The 23,953-nt window shown below is 38.2% G+C and overlaps 1 protein-coding gene across 1 annotated transcript; it reads left to right on the top strand.

The window, feature by feature from the left end:
• The first annotated feature begins 782 nt into the window (after window positions 1-782).
• LOC107820989 (floral homeotic protein APETALA 2) lies at window positions 783-3,758 on the top strand. Its single transcript, XM_075253074.1, is given in 8 exon segments — window positions 783-820; window positions 1,420-1,485; window positions 1,600-1,687; window positions 1,790-1,935; window positions 2,084-2,128; window positions 2,222-2,325; window positions 2,435-2,578; window positions 2,581-3,758. Coding segments are annotated over 8 exon segments (822 nt in total). The 3' UTR covers window positions 2,772-3,758.
• Window positions 3,759-23,953: the final 20,195 nt, after the last annotated feature.

Below are 23,953 nucleotides of genomic sequence, written 5' to 3'. Positions count from 1 at the left end.
GTTGAAAGGATATTGGGTATGATTAAATGCTTGTAGAATTAGTGATTGTTCAAGATGGAATCTGTCAACTCTTGGTAATGAGTTTAAGCTACATGTTGTCATGAATTATAAATGACCAAACTAAGACCTTGGCCAGGGCAATTGAATGAAAGAAGAAATGAGTTTCTTAGGTCATTCAATGGTCGATTATATCTGACATGAACACATAGTTGGTCGCCTATTAGGAATTGACAGTTGAACCATATCCTAGGGTGATCCAGAGCTATAAGGACAGGAGGAATTACTACATTATTCTTCTACTGGTTCTTGAGAGTAAATTGTATACTTCATATTATCCGGTCGTTAAGGAGTGTTGCTAGACGCCACCCTTGATTAGTATATTGATGTGGTCAATTTACTACCAGCTTAGTATTGAACCTATGGGGCGCACACTAACGAGTGTTCTGATCTTTGCTAAAGGATTAATTAACTTATTATTTGATAATTAAATTAAGGAATTTAATTAGTCAAATAAATTTAGTTATTAGTCTAAGTGAAATATTATTATATTCATTGCTAGCACAAAGGATATAGTTAATATTGTGAACAAATTGAAGTTTTCTATTTGGAATAGAAAATTAAATTATATCTCTTGGTTGTAATATATATGGGATATATATAATATTAATTGATATTAATTATATAAAAGTTGTATATAATATCAATTTAATTTTGTAATTGGATTAACGTAAAAGTCCAAAAGGACTTGTCGGCTTATTTCAATCACGTACATCTTATTAAGAATGGGATTTGTACTATTCAATTTGGATAGAATTAAAAGGTCCATAAAGGGCGTGGTTTCTATTCCTGTATGGAATGTGATTTAGTTTTCTAATAGAAAAAGTTTTACAAAGTTCAATTTTGGAATGAACTTGTAAAAGAAGTAAATCACGTTTATATTTTTCCTTAACCTAATGAAAGATATTGTTGGCTTAAGTGATATATAAATACATCACTAAGGGTCAAGAGGCCACAGTGAAAAAATAGTACTTTTAAGAAGCCACAAAATTAAGAGAAAAACATACAAGAACAGTTCTTGTCGTGCGACTTCGATTATTAATTCTTGAGAAGAAAAATACTTTGTGAAAGTGAGAGTGCAATACAAAGCCAAGAGAGAAAATACAATTACAAGAAAAGTGTTTTTTGTTCTTCTAATTTGAGTTGAGATTTTTGAGAAAAATTTCATCACAAGTTTTCCGTTCAATTTGTTCGCGGGTTTCGTTGATCAAAGAGTTGATAGCAAGGATCGGTCTCGGTCTGGATACGCATAGAGTCTTCGCACTATCGAAGAAATTTGAAACGCGACTCTCTTCACCAGGTACGTCTTAGATCCGATCTTTGACATGTAAATAAATTTTAAACACGAAAAGATCTGCCTAGGATTGTTATTGTCTTCCGCTGCGTGTTACGAACACCTATACGCAATCCTACACATACTGCTGCTAGGTGCTGTATAAATTAGAATGAGTTTTATCTTAACTGCACTGGTTGATTTTTGTACTTCTCTGAAAGAAAAAACTGGGATAGTTGTAGTAGTAAATTTTTGTATACTAATTTCAGGGCATATGACCGTGCTGCAATTAAATTCCGAGGACTTGATGCAGATATCAACTTTAACATCAGTGATTATGAAGATGATCTGAAGCAGGTTGGTTGAAGTAGCTAATCACCGTCATTACTTCTGGTTGATGTCCGTTTTCAATTAGGACTATGGTTGCTGTTTAACGTAATTTCTGTGACGGGCATGTAGATGAATAACTTTAGCAATGAAAAATTTGTGCACATACTTCGTCGTCAGAGCAATGGCTTCTCTAGAGGAAGTTCAAAATACAGGGGAGTCACTCTGCATAAATGTGGGCGATGGGAAGCACGGATGGGGCAGCTTCTTGGAAAGAAGTGAGTGACCACTTGTTCCGATGTGGCTTAGAAATGCCATGCTACTATTAATATGGCTGTTTCAAGTTTCTCCAATTACATGATAGCACTGATCTTTATAAGCTAGAGGAATATTGTTAACCAGTTCCTGTACATTATGTGCTTGCAGGTATATCTATCTTGGACTATTTGACAGTGAGATAGAAGCTGCAAGGTCCAATGACATAACCTGATTCTTCATTCCCTTTCATGCTATGTGGTTTAACCTCTTGACATTGACTGAACTTAGTCTTTGGCGCTTGATCAGGGCATATGATAAGGCTGATATAAAAAGCAGCGGGAAGGAGGCAGTCATCAATTTTGGGCTAAGCACATACGAAGATGTATTAAGTTCTGAGGCTGATATCGGAGGTACTATCAAGACTTGCACACTTTTCCAGACACCACCTTTATGCTTGTCGCTTTTATTCTGTAGCTTTGCTTAGTTGGTTGAAAACTACTAATCTTTACATTGATGCAGGAACAACTCGTAATCTTGATCTGAATTTGGGCATATCTCCCTCTTCCTATGCTGACAATCAACATGGAAACACTAGCCAAATGGGAAAATCCCAGTGCCAGCATGGCTCAAATGGTTTACCTAACCATACAAAGTCAATGAGAAGTATACAAATGGTGGGAGTCCTACAGTGCCATTCTTCTCTACCGCAGCATCATCACGATTCGATAATTCAGCAATCACTGCACCACCCTCAGCTGCCATTCATCAACTGCACTTTGGAAGTGGAGCTTTACCTTACCGCCACTCACAATCCCTGACCAACATGAATCTTTCACATAATTATTGCACGAGCTGAAATTAGCTTGCCGGTAAATGCAAAACAAGTAAACAACCACCCAATATCTTTTCTTCCTTTGCTCAAGATGATACTAGTAAGGCAACACGCTTGACTACAACTAATTGAGTTTAGTTTTGTTAGTTAGGAGATAAGGTACTGAGTTTCTAAACAAGGCTATGAATCTTATAACATGAACTATATGACTGCAAACCACTTACTGGGCATTTTCTTCTATACTGCATATTACCGGTGCCTTGACAGTTGGGACTGTTATGATGAGAATGTTTCTATATGGTTTTCATTTTCAAATGATTTCTTTCTTTTAATGGCTTCACATTCTGTTTCTAAACCTTCTAAAGGACGCTTCCTTTTCATAGTTGGTTCTTGAAATTAGCAAGAACGGACTGACAAATTTTGGTCTCTTTTCATTGCTGAAGCGTACTAGGTTGTCGTTGTAGCTCTTTGTTGATGGAAAATCATACAATAACTATGCACTTTATCCATCTTGTCAAAACTTGTGTTCTTTGGCTGGATTTAACCTTGAAACTTTGTGATGTTGATAATTATTCATTTACTTGATTGCTGCAGCTAACAAAATCAGCCTAAATGTTAAAAACAAGTTAATGAGTGAATCACATGAGGATTAAAGGTTTTTCTTTAATTTGATGGATTTGAATGCAGGGAAAAAGAACTGATGAGAGTGTTTTACGCTATGAAACAGCTATAACTCTTATACATTAAACTACAGGAAAGATCACAGTGCAAAAGTCGAGACCTAACAAAAGAAGTAAACTTGAAGTGTTGTTGGTGAAAGATTGTCCTGTTGCTTTAAAGGGTAGTGGAAGTACTATCATCTGCAATCCTCAGCTTTTTGATTTTAGAATAAAAAGTAACATGATTTTTTCCCTTATCTGTAAGTGTTAGCAAGTAGGGGCATGGTGTGAGCAGAAAATTGCAACCTCGTTACCCTTTCTCCTCAATTATTAGAAAGTGACTCTATGTCAATTTTTTTTTTTGGACTGTATGTCAATTACCTCAAACGCCTTTCAAGATTTTTACATCAAATAATTCAAGAGTTATTTTTTGGCTTATAAAAACTGCCTTGCATAAAGTCTTCACGACATCATTATAGTAGGCGATATATCGGTTAGAACATCTTTTGCCGAAAAATTATATTGCATAGGTAAATAATATCTGTATTAAATTTTTTGATTTCACCACTGGTCACATCAATTATTATGATCCTTGATTGCCAGTTTGTTCTTTCCTTTCCTTCTGCATCAAAGTCTAGAGAAGAAGTCCTCACCCTTTTGATACTTTGATTAGAGGCAGTGTTAAAGGCTGTTTATGGTAAAAATCTTGATGGTCTTATCAATAATTTAGTGTATTAATTACCTATCAACCAAACATTCAACTACAAATGTAATATGTATATATGCACGTATGACCAAACGACTAGATGTGTTAAATAAATAATTATGTATAATATGTTTTTGCTTAAAGAAAATTACTCCAAATAGGATTAATAAATATGAAGCAATTTAAGATATAAGTCTTTGTCAGACTGCCATGACACTGTTTCCTTAGAGTCCGGAACCAAAATGTGGTTCTTTTGGACTCAAAGTACACAAATAGGTGGTAAAAAAAATTATATTTTTATATATAGCGCCATAATACAGTAACAGTGACGACACCGTTAATGTATAGCGCCAGGTATTGTGGCACTATACTGTAAAATCTGACACGCCCAGGTATAGCGCCACAATACCTGGCGCTATACATACATCATTAATGTATAGCGCCAGGTAACAATTCCTGACTTCAATAATTCAAAAGCGTATAGTGCCAACTTTTTGGGCGCTATATATATATATATATATATATATATATATATATATATATATATATATATAAATCTCGGCTAGCCATTTCCTATATAAAGAGGTTAGGATTGTATAGAAATTCATTCAAAAAAATTTTTTGACTCTTGTTGAAACGTTTATTGTTCTTAAATTCTCCAGCATTTTTTCATCATGTCTGAAGAGCGTAGAATAAGAGTTTTATTATATTGGGGGGAGGGTGAGGTTATGATGGAGAATAACTCCGTGAGCTACAGTTTACCTGCTCAGTGTCCTTCCTCCTCATCCTGCTCATCACCATCCTCACGAAAAAAGGGTGTCTCGTCTCCGGATTTATCGGCATTATTATCGTAATCACTGTTCTGTTCCTCACTCTATGCATCTGCCAGATCCCGATGTAATACGTCGTTTTCGGTCAATTGAGTGAGTACGGGTGGTTCAACTTGCTCGTTTTTACGGCACAACCAACAAAAATATAAGCTACTGAATTAATAAATGATTTCCATATGGCTATATCTCTTCACTTACAAGTCGTAATGTGATGAAATTTCATGATGGACGTTTTCAATTAAGTGATGACTACCGGATGGGCCACTTGTAAAATTCATATCCGGCCGGTACCCCTATTAAATATATGAGCGTTAATACAAATTCAATACGCCAAAAATATACATAATTAACACAAATGAAAATTAAAGTTTACCACTCGTCTTGTGAATTATGGAAAGCAGGGTATAAATTATTTTCTCGCTGCTCATTCGTCGGCGGTGATAAGTTTAAATCAAGGAAAACTCTTTCATCCGGAACCTGTCCGACAAAAATTGCTCCAGAATAACCACCCGATGACTGGGGGTTATCTCTGCTACGCACAACCTCGTTTTTTGGAACGTCTTCGACCTTCATGTACATCTCCAACATTGTGATTACAAGAAATTCCCGGCATTCGTCCGGAGTCCTCAGAAAATCACTCAAAGTTTCATCATCGTCGATGTTAAACTCCGAGTAAAAATCAACCCTTTGCGGAGTGACAGAATACGGATATCTTCCGGTTACTTTAAGTATCACTGAACGTTTCCTCACACTCAGTTTTTTGCATAACAACGATATCAATTTATCGTACTCTATTGTAAGTGGCAATTTAACATGACACTGAGCAGGTAAACTGTAGCCCACAGAGTTATTCTCCATCACAACCTCACCTCCCCAATATAATGAAACTCATATTCTACGCTCTTCAGACATAATGAAAAAATATTGGAGAATTTAACAACAATAAACGTTTCAACAAGAGTTAAAAATTTTTTTGAATGAATTTTTATACAATCCTAACCTCTTTATATAGGAAATGGCTAGCCGGGATTTTTTTTATATATATATATATATGTAGCGCCCAAAAAGTTATGCCCCAAAAAGTGGGCACTATACGCTTTTGAATTATTGAAGTCAGGAATTATTGGTGGAGCCAGGAAAAGGTGTACAACGCCCAAATACTGGACGCTATACATAATTTACAGTATAGCGCCACAATACCTGGCGCTATACATTAACGGTGTCGTTACTGTTACTGTATAGCGCCAGGTATTATGGCGCTATATATAAAAATGTAATTTTTTTTACCACCTATTTATGTAGTTTGAGTCCAAAAGAACCACATTTTGATTCCGGACTCGTTTCCTTAAACACTACTACTAGGCTAGGGAGGCAAAAGTACAAATTGTCAGCTCATGTATGAAGCAAAACTTCGAAATACCTTAAGAATGCTGTTTGCAAATCCACAGAGATAAATTTGTAGACTACAGTAAGGGCCGAGGCGGATCCAAGATTTTGATTATGTGGATTCAACTTTTAAGGTTTTACCATTGAGCCTATTGTATTTTAAAGTTATGGGTTCAGACCTATCATTTGCTACAATTTTAATGAATTTTTACACACAAATTTATATTCATCGGCGAAAATACTGAATTCAGATAAATCGGGAACCATACTCTATATCGGCCCCTGATTAGGTACAGGAACAGGGAAAGCTTTGTAAAGTGCATATATAACAGTTAAAAACAAACCATGCTACAACCCTGCCTTTGCTACTATTTGTATATTTAATTATTGTATTCCTGTGCTTATCTAGTAACGAGTTTATATGGCATCTTATCTCGATTAATTCTGATTCGTACCAAATGGTGTCACTAAAAATCTTTTTAAAAGCATCCTTTATTTGTAAAACTCAAATTCGAGAACTCTAAATAAGAGCAAGGAGTTCGTGTAATCCCATTGCATCTCAATTTTTGCATATATGATGCTATTCATTGTTTCTTTTTCTTTTATATTTGTTTTTATGACGGAAAGCTGCTCTTCTAGAGAATAGTGGCCTAGGCAAAAATCATCTTCACCTTGTCAATTATCAGAATGACACTGTACTAGTATTTGTTCCGATGTTCTCTATATCCTTGGACTTGGATTGACAATGCATGAGAGGCAAAATTAAGTTGAAATGGCTGATTGAGTTTGCACGCTTTGTAAGGTATGAAATAAAGCGCGTGGGCATGTTAAGCAAACAGAAAAGGAATGCTCTTCCAACTGTTACTAGACCGGCCAGTATTTTGTAGTACCCCTAAAAGGAAAGCCCACCATAAGAAAGAATACCTCTACATATATCTACGGTGTTCATGGTTTGGTTTGGATCATTTTTTTCCTAAAAAAAAATCAAATCGAGTAAGTTGGTTTTTCAAATATTGTAACCAAACCAAACCAAATAAATTGATTTTTAACCGATTCAGTTTATGTCGATTTTTAGTTTTTTCGGTTATTTATCGGTTTTTTCTTAAATAGGAGACATATACTACCAAACACAAATTTCAGCGACTATACTTTTAATGTAATACTACCAAACCAATTTCTCTTTGAGAAATCTATCATTTACTAAGATATATTGATGATAACTGAGTCAAATAGTGATGAATAATTTAAGGACTCAATTAATGTAACGACCTGACTGGTCGTTTTGCTTTTTAGAACCCCGTTTCCTTAAATAAAACTTTTCACACTTGCTTGAACTAATTTACGACCTACGGGGATGGTTGGTTCGGGATTTGGAAGAGTTTGGATTGAAATAGGCTCATTTGATTCCTTAAAATTTTCCTAAAAGGCTAAGTTTGACTTTGGTCAATATTTTTATCAAACGGATCCGGATTTGTGTTTTGACGGTCCCAGATGGTCCGTAGGAAAATATGGGACCTGGGCGTATGCCCGGAATCGAATTCTGAGGTCCCTAGCCCGAGTAATAAATTTTTATTAGAAATTGTTAAACTGAAATTCTAAGGATTCAAAGAAATTAAATAATGATTGATCACGTTGGTATCGGGCTCGTATGTTGATTCCGGAGCCATACAGGTCCAATATAACATTTAAGACCTGCCCGCAAAATTTGGTGTCAATCCGAGTAGTATAAGTATGTTTCGGCACGTTAGAAGTGAATTTAAGAACTTGAAGTTCATAAGTTTGATTCAATTGGTTTTAGGGGGTGATTCTTAGATTTAGCATTATTTCAGGCGTTTCGGGGGTTCGAGCGAGTCCGTTTCATGATTTCAGACTAGTCTTAAATTGGTTTTTAACCGATTCAGTTTATGTCGATTTTTTATTTTTTTCGGTTATTTATCAGTTTTTTCTTAAATATGAGACATATACTACCAAACACATATTTCGGCGACTATACTTTTAATGTAATACTACCAAACCAATTGCTTTTTGAGAAATCTATCATTTACTAAGATATATTAATGATAATGAGTCAAATAGTGATGAATAATTTAATGACTCAATTAATGTAATGACCTGACTGGTCGTTTTGCTTTTTAGAACTCTGTTTCCTTAAATAAAACTTTCCACACTTGCTTAAACTAATTTACGACCTGCGGGGATGGTTGGTTCGGGATTTGGAAGAGTTTGGATTGAAATAGGCTCATTTGATTCCTTAAGATTTTCCTAAAAGGCTAAGTTTGACTTTGGCCAACATTTTTATCAAACGGATACGGATTTATGTTTTGACGGTCCCAGATGGTCAGTAGAAAAATATGGGACCTGGGCGTATGCCCGGAATCGAATTCCGAGGTCCCTAGCCCGAGTAATGAATTTTTATTAGAAATTGTTAAACTGAAATTCTAAGAATTTAAAGAAACTAAATAATGATTGATCATATTGGTATCAGGCTCGTATGTTGGTTCCGAAGCCAAACAGGCCCAATATAACATTTAAGACTTGCCCGCAAAATTTGGTGTCAATCCGAGTAGTATAAGTACATTTCGGCACGTTAAAAGTGAATTTCAGAACTTGAAGTTTATAAGTTTGAATCAATTGGTTTTAGGGGGTGATTCTTAGATTTAGTGTTATTTCAGGCGTTCCGAGGATTCGAGCAAGTCCGTTTCATGATTTCAGACTTGTCGGTATGTTCGGACGGGGCTCGGGAACCCCGAGTGTCAATCGAACGAGGCTCGAGTGAAGTTGGAAAATTTGGGAAGTGCTGAAGCTTCAGGTTGCTATCATAACCGCACCTGCGGTTGGTCAGCCGCAGGTGTGAGACCGCAAAAGCATTCCACCTCTCGCAGATGCGGCCAAGCCAGGCCAGGCCCAAGGCCGCAGAAGCGGAGCCGCAAATGCGGCTTGCATCTCGCAGATGCAGCCCAACGGCAGAAGCGGCTCCTTTCCGCAGATGTGGTGGGTGCAGGTGCAGCCCAGAACCGCAGATGCGGAAATCGCTGAAGCAGTGAGCTTCATTTAATACGGGCTCCAACCATTTTTGCCCATTTTGCACTCGTGTATTGGGTGTTTTGGAGCTCTTGAGAGGAGATTTCCACCTAGCATCTTGAGGTAAGCTCATCCCCCTTATTTCTAAGTTTAATACTTGAGTTTTGGGTAGATTAACACTTAAAGATTAGGAAAAATCAAGGGATTAGAGCAAAACCTAGGGTTTTGATAAAACTTAGATTTTACCACGAAATTGGTCATGAAATGAAGTAGAAGTCATATATTATTGATTCTAAGGTTATAAAGAACAACTTTCTTCGAAAAATTTCGGAATCCGGGCACGTGGGCCCGGGGTCGAATTTTAGGAAACTTGTGTTTAAGGTTGAGAAATTGTTTAAATAGTTAGAATTCTTGTGAGCTTGTATTGACTAATTTCTACCTCATTTAACTAGTTTTGGATCGTTCGGCTCCAAATTGAGGGTTTGGGCTCGTTCTTGGTATTGAAAGTATACATTGAAGTGAGGTAAGTCTCCTTTCTAACCTTGTAAGAGGGAATTGTCCCCATAGGTGTAATAATTGAATAATTTGCTACTAAATACGGGGCCTACGTACGCACTAGGTGACGAGAGTCCGTGCGTAGCTACTATTATGCTAAGTCCGGGTAGTCTACGACCCAAAAGCATGCTCTATGTAATATTCTTGTAACTTTATGTTTAATTTGGATTGTTTAAATCATATTTATTATGGTGAATGAGACTAGTAAGAGGAACATTATCTTTCTTGGCTTTTTTTTAAAGAAAAGTTGATATTTCTGTGAGTAATTGCTCCCCAGGTATACATCCTTGTCTGCTTGTTGTTGTGTTTATTTACATTTGACCGCGTAGCATGTTTGATTCGCGAGCGGGGTAATAGATGCATCTATTGTTCGTGCCGTTCGACCCTCGGCAGTGCACAATTTACTTTTATATTGAATAGGGCCGTAAGACCTTGTCACTACTTGCGCATGCTTTTACTCAGTATTTTCTGTTAACTGAACTTTGTTATATGCCTTGAAATGTAAATGGCCAACTATGATATTATCTAGAAAAGGTCCTGTTATTCCTTGCTATAAACTGCTAATTATTTGTACTATCCATACTTAGTATAAATTTTTTCTCATATTATTTGACGCTAGTAAGTATCAAGTCAACCTCTCGTCTCTACTTCTTCGAGATTAGACGGGATACTTACTGGGTACATATTATTTATGTACTCGTACTACACTTCTGTACTTAATTGTACAGGATATGAGGCAGGTACATCTGGCTATCAGACTGGTGCGTATCCCTGATCATAGTCCGAGACTTCCACAGTGAGCTGCTCCCTTCCTGTGCCGTTCAACAGCTTGATGGGGTCTTCCTTTACTTTTTGGATGTCTATTCTATTTCGGACAGTAGGATAGATTTATTCTTTTGTATATTCTACTAGTTGCTCACAACTTGTGACACCAGATCTTGGCACACACGTTAGTAGACTATTCTTTTGGGAACTGTATAATTATTTTTGGGTACTTTACTGATTATCACCTATTTTTAACTTTAAGTTTAGAAATGGTAGTACTTATTTTGGCAAAGTAAAATGAACACTTATTTATATTTCCGCGTTGGCTTGACTGACAATGGTATTGGGCACCATCATGACCTATAACGGAAATAGGTCGTGACAATATGATATCAGAGTACTAGGTTCACGTAGGTCTCATAAGTCACGGGCAAACCTATTAGAGTCTTGCGGATCGGTACGAAGACGTATGTATTTATCTTCGAGAGGCTATAGGGTGTTAGGAAAACTACTCTTTATTCATTTCCTATCGTGCAGTGGTTGGTATACTAAATTTCCCTTTTCTATTCTCTTATAGATGGTGAGAGCACACACGACTGATGTCCCAGACCCAGGAGGAGTTGCTCCCCCCGTTGCTAGAGGCCGAGGTAGAAGCCGGGGGAGGGCACTGGCCCGAGGTAGGGGATGAGGGTACCCTAGAGCTGTTCCAATAGCGCCACTAGCTGATCCTGCAGGAGATCCTATCATCGAGGAGCAGGGCGAGGTACCCGCAGCTGAGCCTACCCCGGCGAACTTTATGATAGCACCGAGTTTCCAGGAGATCATGAGCCGTATGCTACAGTTCATGGATTCCATGACTCAGGTTGGTTTATTTCTAGCGGACCCAGCTACATCACATGTAGGAAGGGGAGCACAAACCCCTACTGCTCAGGCTCCTGGTCATGCAGCTGCAGTGTATCAGACTCTGGGTGCACTACCCGCAGATGGGTCCCAGGCAGTTGCTACAGTGGCACCCCAGCCCAGACCAGCTGCGGATGGCCACCCGCAGAAGTTGTTGGATAGATGGACTAGACTTCACCCTCCTATTTTCGGGGATGAGCATCATGAGGATGCCCAGGACTTCATAGATAGGTGTAGGGATAGACTGCACAACATGAGGATATTGGAGTCACACGGGGTTGACTTCACTACTTTTCAGCTTGAGGGCAGGGCCTGTAGATGGTGGCAGTCTTTTATTCTTGGCAGGCCAGCAGGTTCCCCTCCCATCACTTGAGGTCAGTTCACACAGTTATTCTTGGACATGTACATTCCACCCTCTAAGAGGGAGGAGCTGCAGTATCAGTTTGAGTAGCTTGAGCGGGTCAGATGTGCGTGACCGATTATGAGGCGAGGTTCTCTGAGTTGTCTCGCCATGCACTCATGATACTTCCTACGGATGTAGAGAGAGTGCAGAGATTTATTGTGGGGTTGCACCCCAGTCTTCGAGCTAGCATGTCCCGAGAGGTGGAGATGGGTCCTGAGTATCAGCTAGTGGTAGAGATTGCTTGCAGGATTGAGGGTTATCGCCAGAGGGGTAGAGAGAAGATTCTACAGGATAAGAGGGCCCAATTTTCTGGAGAGTTCAGAGGTTCCCCAGCTAGGGGTAGAGGTCACTTTGGGAGGGGTCATCCTAGCAGGCCCCCGTATTCAGCACCACCACCACCTCCCCGAGGTGCTCCAATAAGGCCTTATTTCAGTGCGAAGCTGGAGAGTTCTTACCGTCCACCAGCTATTCAGGGTTTCTCCGGCGGGTATTCTGGTCATCAGGGTTCTTCCAGTGTTTACTTCAGTGCCATGCCAGAGAGTTCATATCGCCCACCAGCCATTCAAGGTTCTTCTAGTGGATATTCAGGTCATCAGGCTCAAACTTCAGGGCAGCAGGCTATGGAACCGAGGGTGTGCTACGAGCGTGGAGATCCAGGTCATATGAAGAGGACCTGCCCCAGACTTTGGGGCAAGGCAGTACAATAAGGCCATTAACCTATGATTCCAGCACTGGTTTCCCAGCTTCCTAGAGGCGGGGGACAGATGGGTAGAGGTCGTCCTAGAGGTAGAGGCCAGTCAGGGAGAGGTTAGCCAGTTACTGCTCAGTCAGGTGGAGGCCAGTCAATCAGCGCTCTAGCCACATTCTATGCCCTTCTGGCTAGGCCAGATGCATTGGCCTCAGATGCCATCATCACAGGTATTATTTCCATCGGCGGTAGAGATGATTCGGTATTATTTGATCCAGGGTCTACCTATTCATATGTATCATCTCTGTTTGCTCGTTTCCTAGTTATTTCTCCTGAGCAGTTGGGCACTCATGTTCATGTGTCCACTTCTGTGGGCGATTCTGTGGTTGTGGATTGGATCTACCGGTCTTGTGTGGTCACATTCTGTGGTTTTGAGACTAGAGCGGATCTCTTATTGCTCGATATGATCGGCTTTGAGATTATCCTGGGCATGGATTGGTTATCTTTATATCACGCCGTCCTAGATTTTCATGCCAAGACTGTTACATTAGCAATGCCAGGGTTGCCAAGATTGGAGTGGAAGGGTTCCACAGTGGATACATCTAGTTAGGTTATCTCTTTTCTAAAGGCTCGGCATATGGTCGAGAAGGGGTGTTTGGCTTATCTAGCTTATATTCGGGACACCACCGCAGAGTCTCCGACGATTGATTCAGTTCCAATAGTTCGGGAGTTCGCCGATGTGTTTCCTTCTGATCTTCCTGGCATGCCACCAGATTGCGATATTAATTTCTGTATTTATTTGGCTCCAGGCACCCAGCCTATATCTATCCCACCGTACCGTATGGCTCCTACATAGCTGAAGAAGCAGCTTGGGGAGTTGTTAGCAAAAGGGTTTGTTAGACCCAGTATATTACCTTGGGGTGCACAAGCGTTATTTGTGAAGAAGAAGGATGGGACTATGCGGATGTGCATTGATTACCGCCAGTTGAACAAAGCCACCATCAAGAACAAGTACCCATTACCTCATATCAAAGATTTGTTTGACCACTTGCAGGGTTCTAGGGTGTTCTCTAAGATCGACTTGAGGTCAGGGTATCATCAGCTGAAGATTCGGGACTCGTATGTTCTGAAGACTGCATTCCGGACTAGGTATGGCCATTATGAATTTTTGGTAATGTCCTTGGCTTGACTAATGCCCCTGCATCATTTATGGACTTGATGAACAGGGTGTTCAAACCTTATATTGATTCCTTTATCATCGTCTTCATTGATAACATCTTGATATACTCGCGGAGCCTGGGGGAGCACGAGCAACATTTGAGAGTAGTGCTTCATACCTTGCAAGAGCAGAAGCTATATGCTAAGTTCTCCAAATGTGAGTTTGGGCTAGAGTCAGTGGCATTTTTGGGGCATGTTGTGTTAGAGGGTAATAAGGTAGATCCCAAGAAGATTGAGGCAGTTCAGAGTTGACCACGTCCTACTTCCGTGACCGAGATCAGGAGTTTCCTGGGGTTAGCAGGCTATTACAGACGATTCGTACAGGGCTTTCCATCTATTGCATCACCTCTGACCAGATTGACCCAGAAGGGTGCTCCTTTCCGTTAGTCCGACGATTGTGAGGAGAGCTTTCAGAAGCTCAAGACAGCTTTGACTACGACACCAGTTCTTGTATTGCCTTTCGGTTTGGGGATGTATATGGTATATTGCGATGCTTCACGTGTTGGATTGGGATGTGTATTGATGCAGGAGGGGTGAGTTATTGCATATGCGCCACGTCAGCTGAAGATTCATGAGAAGAATTATCCGGTGCACGATCTAGAGTTGGCCGAGATTGTTCACGCTCTTAAGATTTGGAGGCATTATCTGTATGGGGTGTCATGTGAGGTTTATACTGATCATCGCAGCTTACAGCATTTGTTCAAGCAGAGGGATCTTAATTTGAGGCAGCGCAGGTGGGTTGAATTAATGAAAGATTATGACATCACCATTATTTATCATCCGGGCAAGGCAAATGTGGTCGGGGATGCCTTAAGCAGGAAAGTAGAGAGTATGGGTATCTTGACATTTATTCTAGCATAGGAGAGGCCACTAGCTTTGGACATTCAGTCCTTGGCTAACAGACTTGTGAGGTTGTATATTTTAGAGCCTAGCCAAGTTCTTGCGTGTGTTATTGCTCAGTCTTCATTATTGGGGCAGATCAAGGCCCGATAGTTCGATGATTCACATTTGGCGGTTATTAGAGAGACAGTGCTACAGGGAGGTGCCAAGGAGGTTTTAATTGGCGATAATGGTGTTTTACGACTCCAGGGTCCCCTATGTGTTCCTAATGTTGATGGTCTGAGGGAGAGGATTCTAGAGGATGCACACAGTTAATGGTATTCCATTCATCCAAGTGCTACAAAGATGTATCGTGACTTGAGACAACATTATCGGTGGCAGAGGATGAAGAAAGACATAGTGGAGTATGTGGCTAGGTATTTGAATTGCCAGCAGGTCAAGTACGAACACCAGAGGCCGGGGTGGCCTACTTCAGTAGATGCCGATACTAGAGTGGAAGTGGGAACGCATTACTATGGATTCGTAGTTGGGTTGCCGCGGACTTTGCAGAAGTATGACACAGTGTGGGTCATTATTGACAGGCTGACCAAGTCGGCCCACTTCATTCCAATGGCGACTACTTATATTTCAGAGAGGTATGCTCAGATTTACATTCGGGAGATAGTCAGGTTGCACGGTGTGCCTATTTCCATCATATCAGATAGAGGCCCTTAGTTCACTGCCCATTTCTAGAGAGATATTTAGAGTGAGTTGGGGACCCATGAAGAGCTTAGCTCAGACAGATGGGCAGTAGGAGAGGACATATCTTGGAGGACATGCTTAGAGCATGTGTGATTGACTTTGGAGGACAGTGGGATGAGTTCTTACCCTTGGCAGAGTTTTCTTACAACAACAACTATCGGTCCAGCATAGAGATGGTTGCATTTGAGGATTTATATGGTCGACGGTGTCGTTCTTCTATCGGGTGGTTTGAGCATGGTGAGGCTATGTTATACGGTACAGACTTGGTGCAAAATTCCTTGGACAAGGTAAAGTTGATTCAGGAGAGGCTTCACACAGCTCAGTCTAAACAGAAGAGTTACGCGAATTAGAAGGCGCGTGATGTATCATTCATGGTTGGCGAGAAGGTCCTCTTGAAAGTCTCGCCAATGAAAGGTATTATGAGGTTCGGGAAGAAGATCAAGTTGAGCCCAAGATCCATTGGCCCCTTTGAGGTGTTGAGGCTAGTTGGGGAGGTTGCTTAAGAGCTTGCTTTACCCCTCAGCTTATCGAGAGTTCATCCGGTTTTCCATGTATCGATGCTTCGGAGGTATCATGCCGGCTTGTCCCATGTGTTAGATTTTAGTACTGTTCAGCTGGATGAGAGTTTGGGTTATGAGGAGGATCCAGTTTCCATTATTGATAGACAGGATCGCCAGTTGAGGTCCAAAAGGATTTCTATGGTGAGGGTCCAGTGGAGGGGCCAACCAGTCGAGGAGGCGACCTGGGAGTCCGAGGAGGACATGCAGAACAGATATCCACATTTATTCAGCACCTCAGGTACTTTTCTATGCCCGTTCGAGGACGAACATTTGTTTAAGAGGTGGAGAATATAATGACCTGACTGGTCGTTTTGCTTTTTAGAACCCCGATCCATTAAATAAAACTTTTCGTTATTGCTTAAACTAATTTACGACCTGTGGGGATGGTTGGTTCGGGATTTGGAAGAGTTTGGATTGAAATAGGCTCATTTGATTCCTTAAGATTTTCCTAAAAGGCTAAGTTTGACTTTGGTCAACTTTTTATCAAACAGATTCAGATTTGTGTTTTGATGGTCCCGGAGGGTCCGTAGGAAAATATGGGACCTAGCCGTATACCCGGAATCAAATGTCCCTAGCACGAGTAATGAATTTTTATTAGAAATTGTTAAATGGAAATTCTAAGGATTTAAAGAAACTAAATAATGATTGATCACGTTGGTATCAGGCTCATATATTGGTTTCGGAGCCCGGTACAGGTCCAATATAACATTTAAGACTTGTCCGCAAAATTTGGTGTCAATCCGAGTAGTATAAGTACGTTTCGGCATGTTAGAAGTGAATTTAAAAACTTGAAGTTCATAAGTTTGAATCAATTGTTTTTAGGGGGTGATTCTTAGATTTAGCGTTGGTTCGGGCGTTCCGAGGGTTCGAATGAGTTTATTTCAAGATTTCAGACTTGTTGGTATGTTCGGGTGGGGCCTGGGAGCCCCGAGCGTCAATCAGACGAGGCTCGAGTGAAGTTGGAAAATTTGGCAAGAGCTGAAGCTTCAGGTTGCTGTCATAACTGCACCTGCGGTTGGTTAGCCGCAGGTGCGAGACCGCAGAAGCAGTCCACCTCTCGCAGATGCGGCCAAGCCAGGCCAGGCCCAAGGCCGCAAATGCAGCTTGCATCTCGCAGATGCAGCCCTGCGGCAGAAGCGGCTCCTTTCCGCAGATGCGGTGGGTACAGGTGCAGCCCAGAACCGCAGATGCGGAAATCACTGAAGCAGTGAGCTTCATTTAATACGGGCTCCAACCATTTTTGCCCATTTTGCACTCGTGTATTGGGTGTTTTTGGAGCTCTTGAGAGGAGATTTCCACCTAGCATCTTGAGGTAAGCTCATCCCCCTTATTTCTAAGTTTAATACTTGAGTTTGGGTAGATTAACACTTAGAGATTAGGAAAAATCAACGGATTAGAGCAAAACCTAGGGTTTTGATAAAACTTAGATTTTACCACGAAATTGGTCATGAAATGAAGTAGAAGTCATATATTATTGATCCTTACGTTATAAAGAACAACTTTCTTCGAAAAATTTCGGAATCCGGGCACGTGGGCCGGGGGTCGAATTTTAGGAAACTTGTGTTTAAGGTTGAGAAATTGCTTAAATAGTTAGAATGCGATCTTGTGAGCTTGTATTGACTAATTTCAACCTCATTTAACTAGTTTTGGATCGTTCGGCTCCAAATTGAGGGTTTGGGCTTGTTCTTGGTATTGGAAGTATACATTGAAGTGAGGTAAGTCTCCTTTCTAACCTTGTAAGAGGGAATTGTCCCCATAGGTGTATTAATTGAATAATTTGCTACTAAATGTGGGGGCTACGTACGCACTAGGTGACGAGAGTCCGTGGGTAGCTACTATTATGCTAAGTCCGGGTAGTCTATGACCCAAAAGCATGCTCTATGTAATATTCTTGTAACTTTATGTTTAATTTGGATTGTTTAAATCATATTGATTATGGTGAATGAGACTAGTAAGAGGAACATTATCTTTCTTGGCTTTTTTTTAAAGAAAAGTTGATATTTCTGTGAGTAATTGCTCCCCAGGTATACATCCTTGTCTGCTTGTTGTTGTGTTTATTTACATTTGACCGCGTAGCATGTTTGATTCGCGAGCGGGGTAATAGATGCAACTATGGTTCGTGTCATTCAACCCTCGGCAGTGCACAATTTACTTTTATATTGAATAGGGCTGTAAGACCTTGGCACTACTTGCGCATGCTTTTACTCAGTATTTTCTGTGAACTGAACTTTGTTATATGCCTTGAAATGTAAATGGTCAACTGTGATATTATCTAGAAAAGGACCTGTTATTCCTTGCTATAAACTGCTAATTATTTGTATTATTTATGCTTAGTATAAATTCTCTCTCATATTATTTGACCCTAGTAATATCAAATCTACCTCTCATCTCTACTTCTTCGAGATTAAACAGGATACTTACTGGATACATATTGTTTATGTACTCAACTACACTTCTATACTTAATTGTACAGGATCTGAGGCATGTCCATCTGGCTATCAGTATGGTGCGCATCCGTGATCATAGTCCGAGACTTCCACGGTGAGCTGCTCCCTTCTTGTGTCGTTCAACAGCTTGATGGGGTATTCCTTTACTTTTTGGTTGTCTATTCTATTTCGGACAGTAGGATAGAATTATTCTTTTGTATATTTTACTAGTTGCCCACAACTTGTGACACCAGATCTTGGCACACACATTAGTAGACTATTCTTTTGGTAACTGTATAATTATTTTTGGGTACTTTACTAATTATCACCTGTTTTTAACTTCAAGTTTAGAAATGGTAGTACTTATTTTGCCAAAGTAAAATGAACACTTATTTATATTTCCGTGTTGGCTTGCCTGACAATAGTGTTGGGCGCCATCATGACCTCTTACGAAAATGGGTCGTGACAATTAAAAATAAATTATTTTTAACAAGAAAGAGATTCATGTACTTAGCAAAAGAAAACTACCAATCAAACTAGAATGTGCAAACTAGATTATTAAAATAGCAAAGAAATATATTAAAACTGCAAACGATTAACATGTACCATAAAATTTTAAAAACTTTGTATAAAAATATATGTTTATATAGGTGTAATAATAAATTTTAAATAACTACTTCTATAGTCGGTTTGGTTTCGATTATTTTTTTGATTAAAAACGACACTAAACCAAATTTAATTGGCTTTTAAAATCAAAAATAAACCAAATAAAAAAAGTACGAAAAAGGTCCAAATATATTCCTATATTATCAGAAAAACTTTAAATATACTCCATGTTATACTTTGAGTCCAAATATAGCCTTGTTGTTATACTATTGGTTCAAATATATCCCTCTTCCATTAAGTTTGGCCAATGTAGATATCCAATCCTACGTGGCACTAAAATTTGATGTGATGAATGTCACATGACATGCTACCTCAGTGCCCCTACCTATTTTATCCCTCCCTTCTATTTTTTTTCACAACTAAAATTCTCTTCCGATTCTCTCCATCACCATTGTCACCATTACCGCCACTATGAACAATATTAAATTTATACAAAGCCACTCATCAAACTCAAAATCCTCATCTGGAAGCCACTCATCAATCTCACGATCCTCATCTGGAAGTCTACCAGCAACATTCCAAGTTCGGCTATATGTCCACCAGAAATACCGACAGTGCAAATGACAGAAATCATTTTAAAGAGGAAGTATTGGATCTAGAAAAGTAAAAAATCTTGCAAATGACATTAAAGAAAAAACAAATGGTGGCCTCGGTGACTATGAATATAGCTGTTTGCCCTTCTCTCTGATTAATCAGTAGATGTAGATTGTCTTACTCTAGTGCTTACATAATTTTTTGACCATTTATTTGCAGAACATAAGAACAGGGCGGATGCACCTTTAACGAAGCAGATGCACATTTACTAAATATATGTATTAATACTGTGAGAAAATGAATAAGTAGGAAATAATGACACCAAACATAAATTGTTTGTTGGTGTGTCGGTTATGTGCTTGATTTTATTTTAAGAGGTCAAAGGTTCGAGCCTCAACTAGCAAACATTTTTTGCAAATATTTGAGAGAACTTCTATGGTTAAAAATTGTGATGAAGTAGAATTGAACTCACGACCTTTTCTAACTTAAGACTCAACAAAATCAATAGACTAATGCTATTTCTTATTTAAATGTGTGATAATTAAAATTATTATTCTCGTTGTTTTATAAATTTTAACACCGCTTACAAAAATTTCTGTGTACGCTCCTGCATAAGAACAATCAGTAAGTATATCAAAACCTTATACTTCCGGAGGATATTCATGATCTGATTTGAGTTATTTTTGGTGTAAAGAAGTTTTACATTAAGATTTACTACCATCACCACGAGCCTCATACTCTTCTAAGAACAAATATATTGAGAATATTGCCGATGATGGCGGTAATTGTGACAATTGTGGTGGAGATGAAGGGAATTTTAGTGGTGAAAAAAAAATACAAAGGTAGGGTAAAAATGGTTAGGGGCGCTGAGGCGGCATGCCATGTGACACCCACCTCATCAAATGTTAGTGTCACGCAGGATTGGATGTTCACCTTGACCAGACTTAACGGAAGAGAAGTACATTTGGACCAAATTTATAACGACATGGCTATATTTGGACTCAGTATAACGAGGGATATATGTAAACCTTTTTTTATAGCATATGGGTATATTTGGACCTTTTCCGGAAAAAAAAAATTTATGATCGGTTTTATTTGATATTCGATTTGGTTCGATTTTTTCGATTTTTTCGATTTTTATGAACACTCCTAACCATAGGATCCTTTTTATATGTGAGGTTTCATAGCCTTTTTCTTTTTCTACGTAATTCTCATTAGTACAGTACAGTACATGTTCTCTTCGGCCTTTCCTTCCTCATGCTATAAGACGGTCATTTAATTTCTTTTAGGTCTTTCATTGAAGCTGATTTTATTATTATTAACACTTTTTTTTCTTTAATCTGTCCCAATATTTGATCTCACTATTTCTATTTTATTTATAGGCAAAATACCTTAGAACCCCTCTAAACAGGCACACATTATTGATTATATTCTTGAACTATCTATTGTCTTAATTATCCTCTATACTTGATTATTCGATAGTTGTTACCCTCCTTGGACGATCTCATCCCAGGAAAGTGGCATGCACTTGCCTGTTACGTGGATTTTCTGTCTATGTGACATTTTTAAAAGTAAAATATATATTTATCTTTTAAAGTATGTTACTTTTTTAGATAATTTTTTTCGAATAAAATCTATAATAAAACTTGGATAGAACTACATTATTTAGGCTAAATATTTTTATTTAGCTAAACATAATAAAGTTTTAATTATTTTTTTTATTTGACCTGAAAATAAAGATTTATACAATTGAAATAAATAGTCAAGGCATCTAAAAAGTTATAAAAAATATATAGTTTGAAATTAATTGTTTTAGCTATAATTTTTTTAAATAGCTATAAATTATGGTGCTCTAATTTTTATTTTTATTTTTACAAATTTTACCTGAAAAAGTAAAAATACACAGTTGAAATAAATAGTCATTGCATCAAAAGAAGAAATAAAAAGAGCGTACAATTGCAAGTTCATTATTTTGGCTATACTTTTTTTATTTGGTAAAAAATAATGGAGTTATGGCCAATTTTTTTATTGGTTTGACTCCAAAATAAAAATACACAATTAAATAAATAGACATTATATATAAAGAAAAAACACGAAATATACACAATTGGTACTCCATTATTTTGTTAAAAAAAATTTATTTGGCAAAATGATGGAGTTCCTACCAAACGTTTTACAAATTCGGCTAAAAACAAAAATAAAAATATGCAGTTGGAACAAATAGACAAATTAAAAATAATAAAAGTTAGAGTAAAGTCCATATTGTATGTTAAGATGAAGCAAGAAGAAACACATAGTTGTAACAAATAAATCATTATATATGACAATTAAAAGTTAAAAAATAACCTATTTGGAAGTTGATTTTTCAAATTTTCTTCAGTTCCACGCGTTAAAAGAGAGTGCACCCACACTCTTTGCCACATCAGCGTCCAGGGGGTAATAGCTCTCAAAAGGCCAAGTTGAGGAGGTAATTAAGACCAAGAATAGTTTAGGGTTGTAACTAATAATCCGTATCAAGTTTAGAATTTTTTTTAGGTATTCTGCCTTATTTTTATCGATGTGAATTTTAGGACTTACTTGATATATACTCCTTCCGTTTTACATGACACACTTTCTTTATTAGTCTGTTAAAAAAGATTGACACATTTCTATATTTGAAAATAATTCAACTTTAAACTTTTCATGTTTGCCCACTTTACCCTTAATGAGAAGTTTTTATAGCCACACAAATATTATGGCACAACAAAGCTTTTGCCCTTTAAGCTTTTAGGACTACATGTTTCAAAAGTTTTTTTTTCTTAAACTTTGTGCCAAATCAAACTACATCATCTAAATTGAAACGGAGGGAGTATAAAAGTTCGTATATTTGTTAAGAGAGAAATGTGAAAGAACATGTACAATCAGATCTCTCTATAACAACATCCTTACATAAGAGTCATTTGTTATAAAAGTCAAATTTTTTTTACTATAGCAGCCAAAAAATATTAGAATAATAGGACTATTATAAAAAGGTTTGACCGTATGACTCTTACTCATCGTGTATAATCGTTATGTTACATTCGCAATGTAACATAACCTTTTGGGTTTGCTGATCTACAAATATTAGAAACCATCAAGGTTTATAATTTAGTAATATCAATGGAGGTTTCAACAAGTGCGAGTTTATTCGACGATATTTCTATTACCAAATTTTTTCAACTTCAAATAATTTATTTTAATTTTAAAAATAATTTTAAATTAACATAAACACCTCAAAGGGAACAAAAACACACACCTAATGAGTGGTCACCCAAAATTTAACCATGCCAAAAAGATGTTTGTATTATTTTTGTAAAACTAAACGGCAAGTCACCCTAAAAGTGTGCAAACAAGTGTCTATTTATAAAACTAAATGACAGGTTAATAATAGAAATTAAAGTCTATTTCATTCTAGGTTGTGTTTGATCCAAAATTAGGTTTAAATAATTAAATTTTCTTTTACTGCAGAAAGGGATCTTTCCATCCTCTTTCAAATTTCCAAGTTAAGATCATGTGAATGTTACAAATACTTTTTGGAAGATGAGCCGCTTATTATATGGAGTGAATTTACATAGAGGAAGCGAAACAGAGGCGGACCCAGGATTTGAAGATAGGGGTGTACTTTTGAATTCAACTAAAATCTATTTTGTATATAGGGTGTCCACTACTAATATATCAATATTTTCTAAAGACATATGTATGTAAACATGAAATTTTTGCCGAACTTTATGGGTACTGGTGACCCCTCTCAGTATAGCATAGGTCCGCCTTCTGGAGAGAAGCGAAATGAAAGTAGAGTGTAGACATTATTTACCAGCTCCAATTTTGGACAATCAACTTGTAATACCTCATAATTTGAATCGGTTGTGGATGCATTAAATGAGTATTAGCATGATGGTAATTGATTGGTTACGATAATAAGTGTACTAGGCATATAATAAGTGATTTGGGGTCCAAGGAGAGACCTAAGTCTAAGCCAAGTTGGAAAATTACATGATAGACTAAAATTACAAATGAGTACGCACAAGAACACACTTTGGACGAGCATATATACAGATATATAAGGCTTTAGGTGATGCACAAACTATAAAATGAAAGGTCTTTGAGTCTAGTTTCTAACTCTTCAAACCGTTCGTCATTTGGACTTTCCTACAAGAAGTTATGACCAAATTACCAAAGGCTGGCGGAGGACTATGCGGATGCGAAGCATCCGAGGCAGCGTCCGAAAAGATGGGCTGGCAGTGAAGTGCTGCCATAGCATCCGGGTCAGCATCCGAGCTCCTGAGAGGA

This window comes from Nicotiana tabacum, chromosome 5 (genome assembly GCF_000715075.1).
Source record: "Nicotiana tabacum cultivar K326 chromosome 5, ASM71507v2, whole genome shotgun sequence".
Lineage (NCBI taxonomy): Eukaryota > Viridiplantae > Streptophyta > Magnoliopsida > Solanales > Solanaceae > Nicotiana > Nicotiana tabacum.
This window is presented reverse-complemented; position numbering and strand designations above follow the sequence as displayed.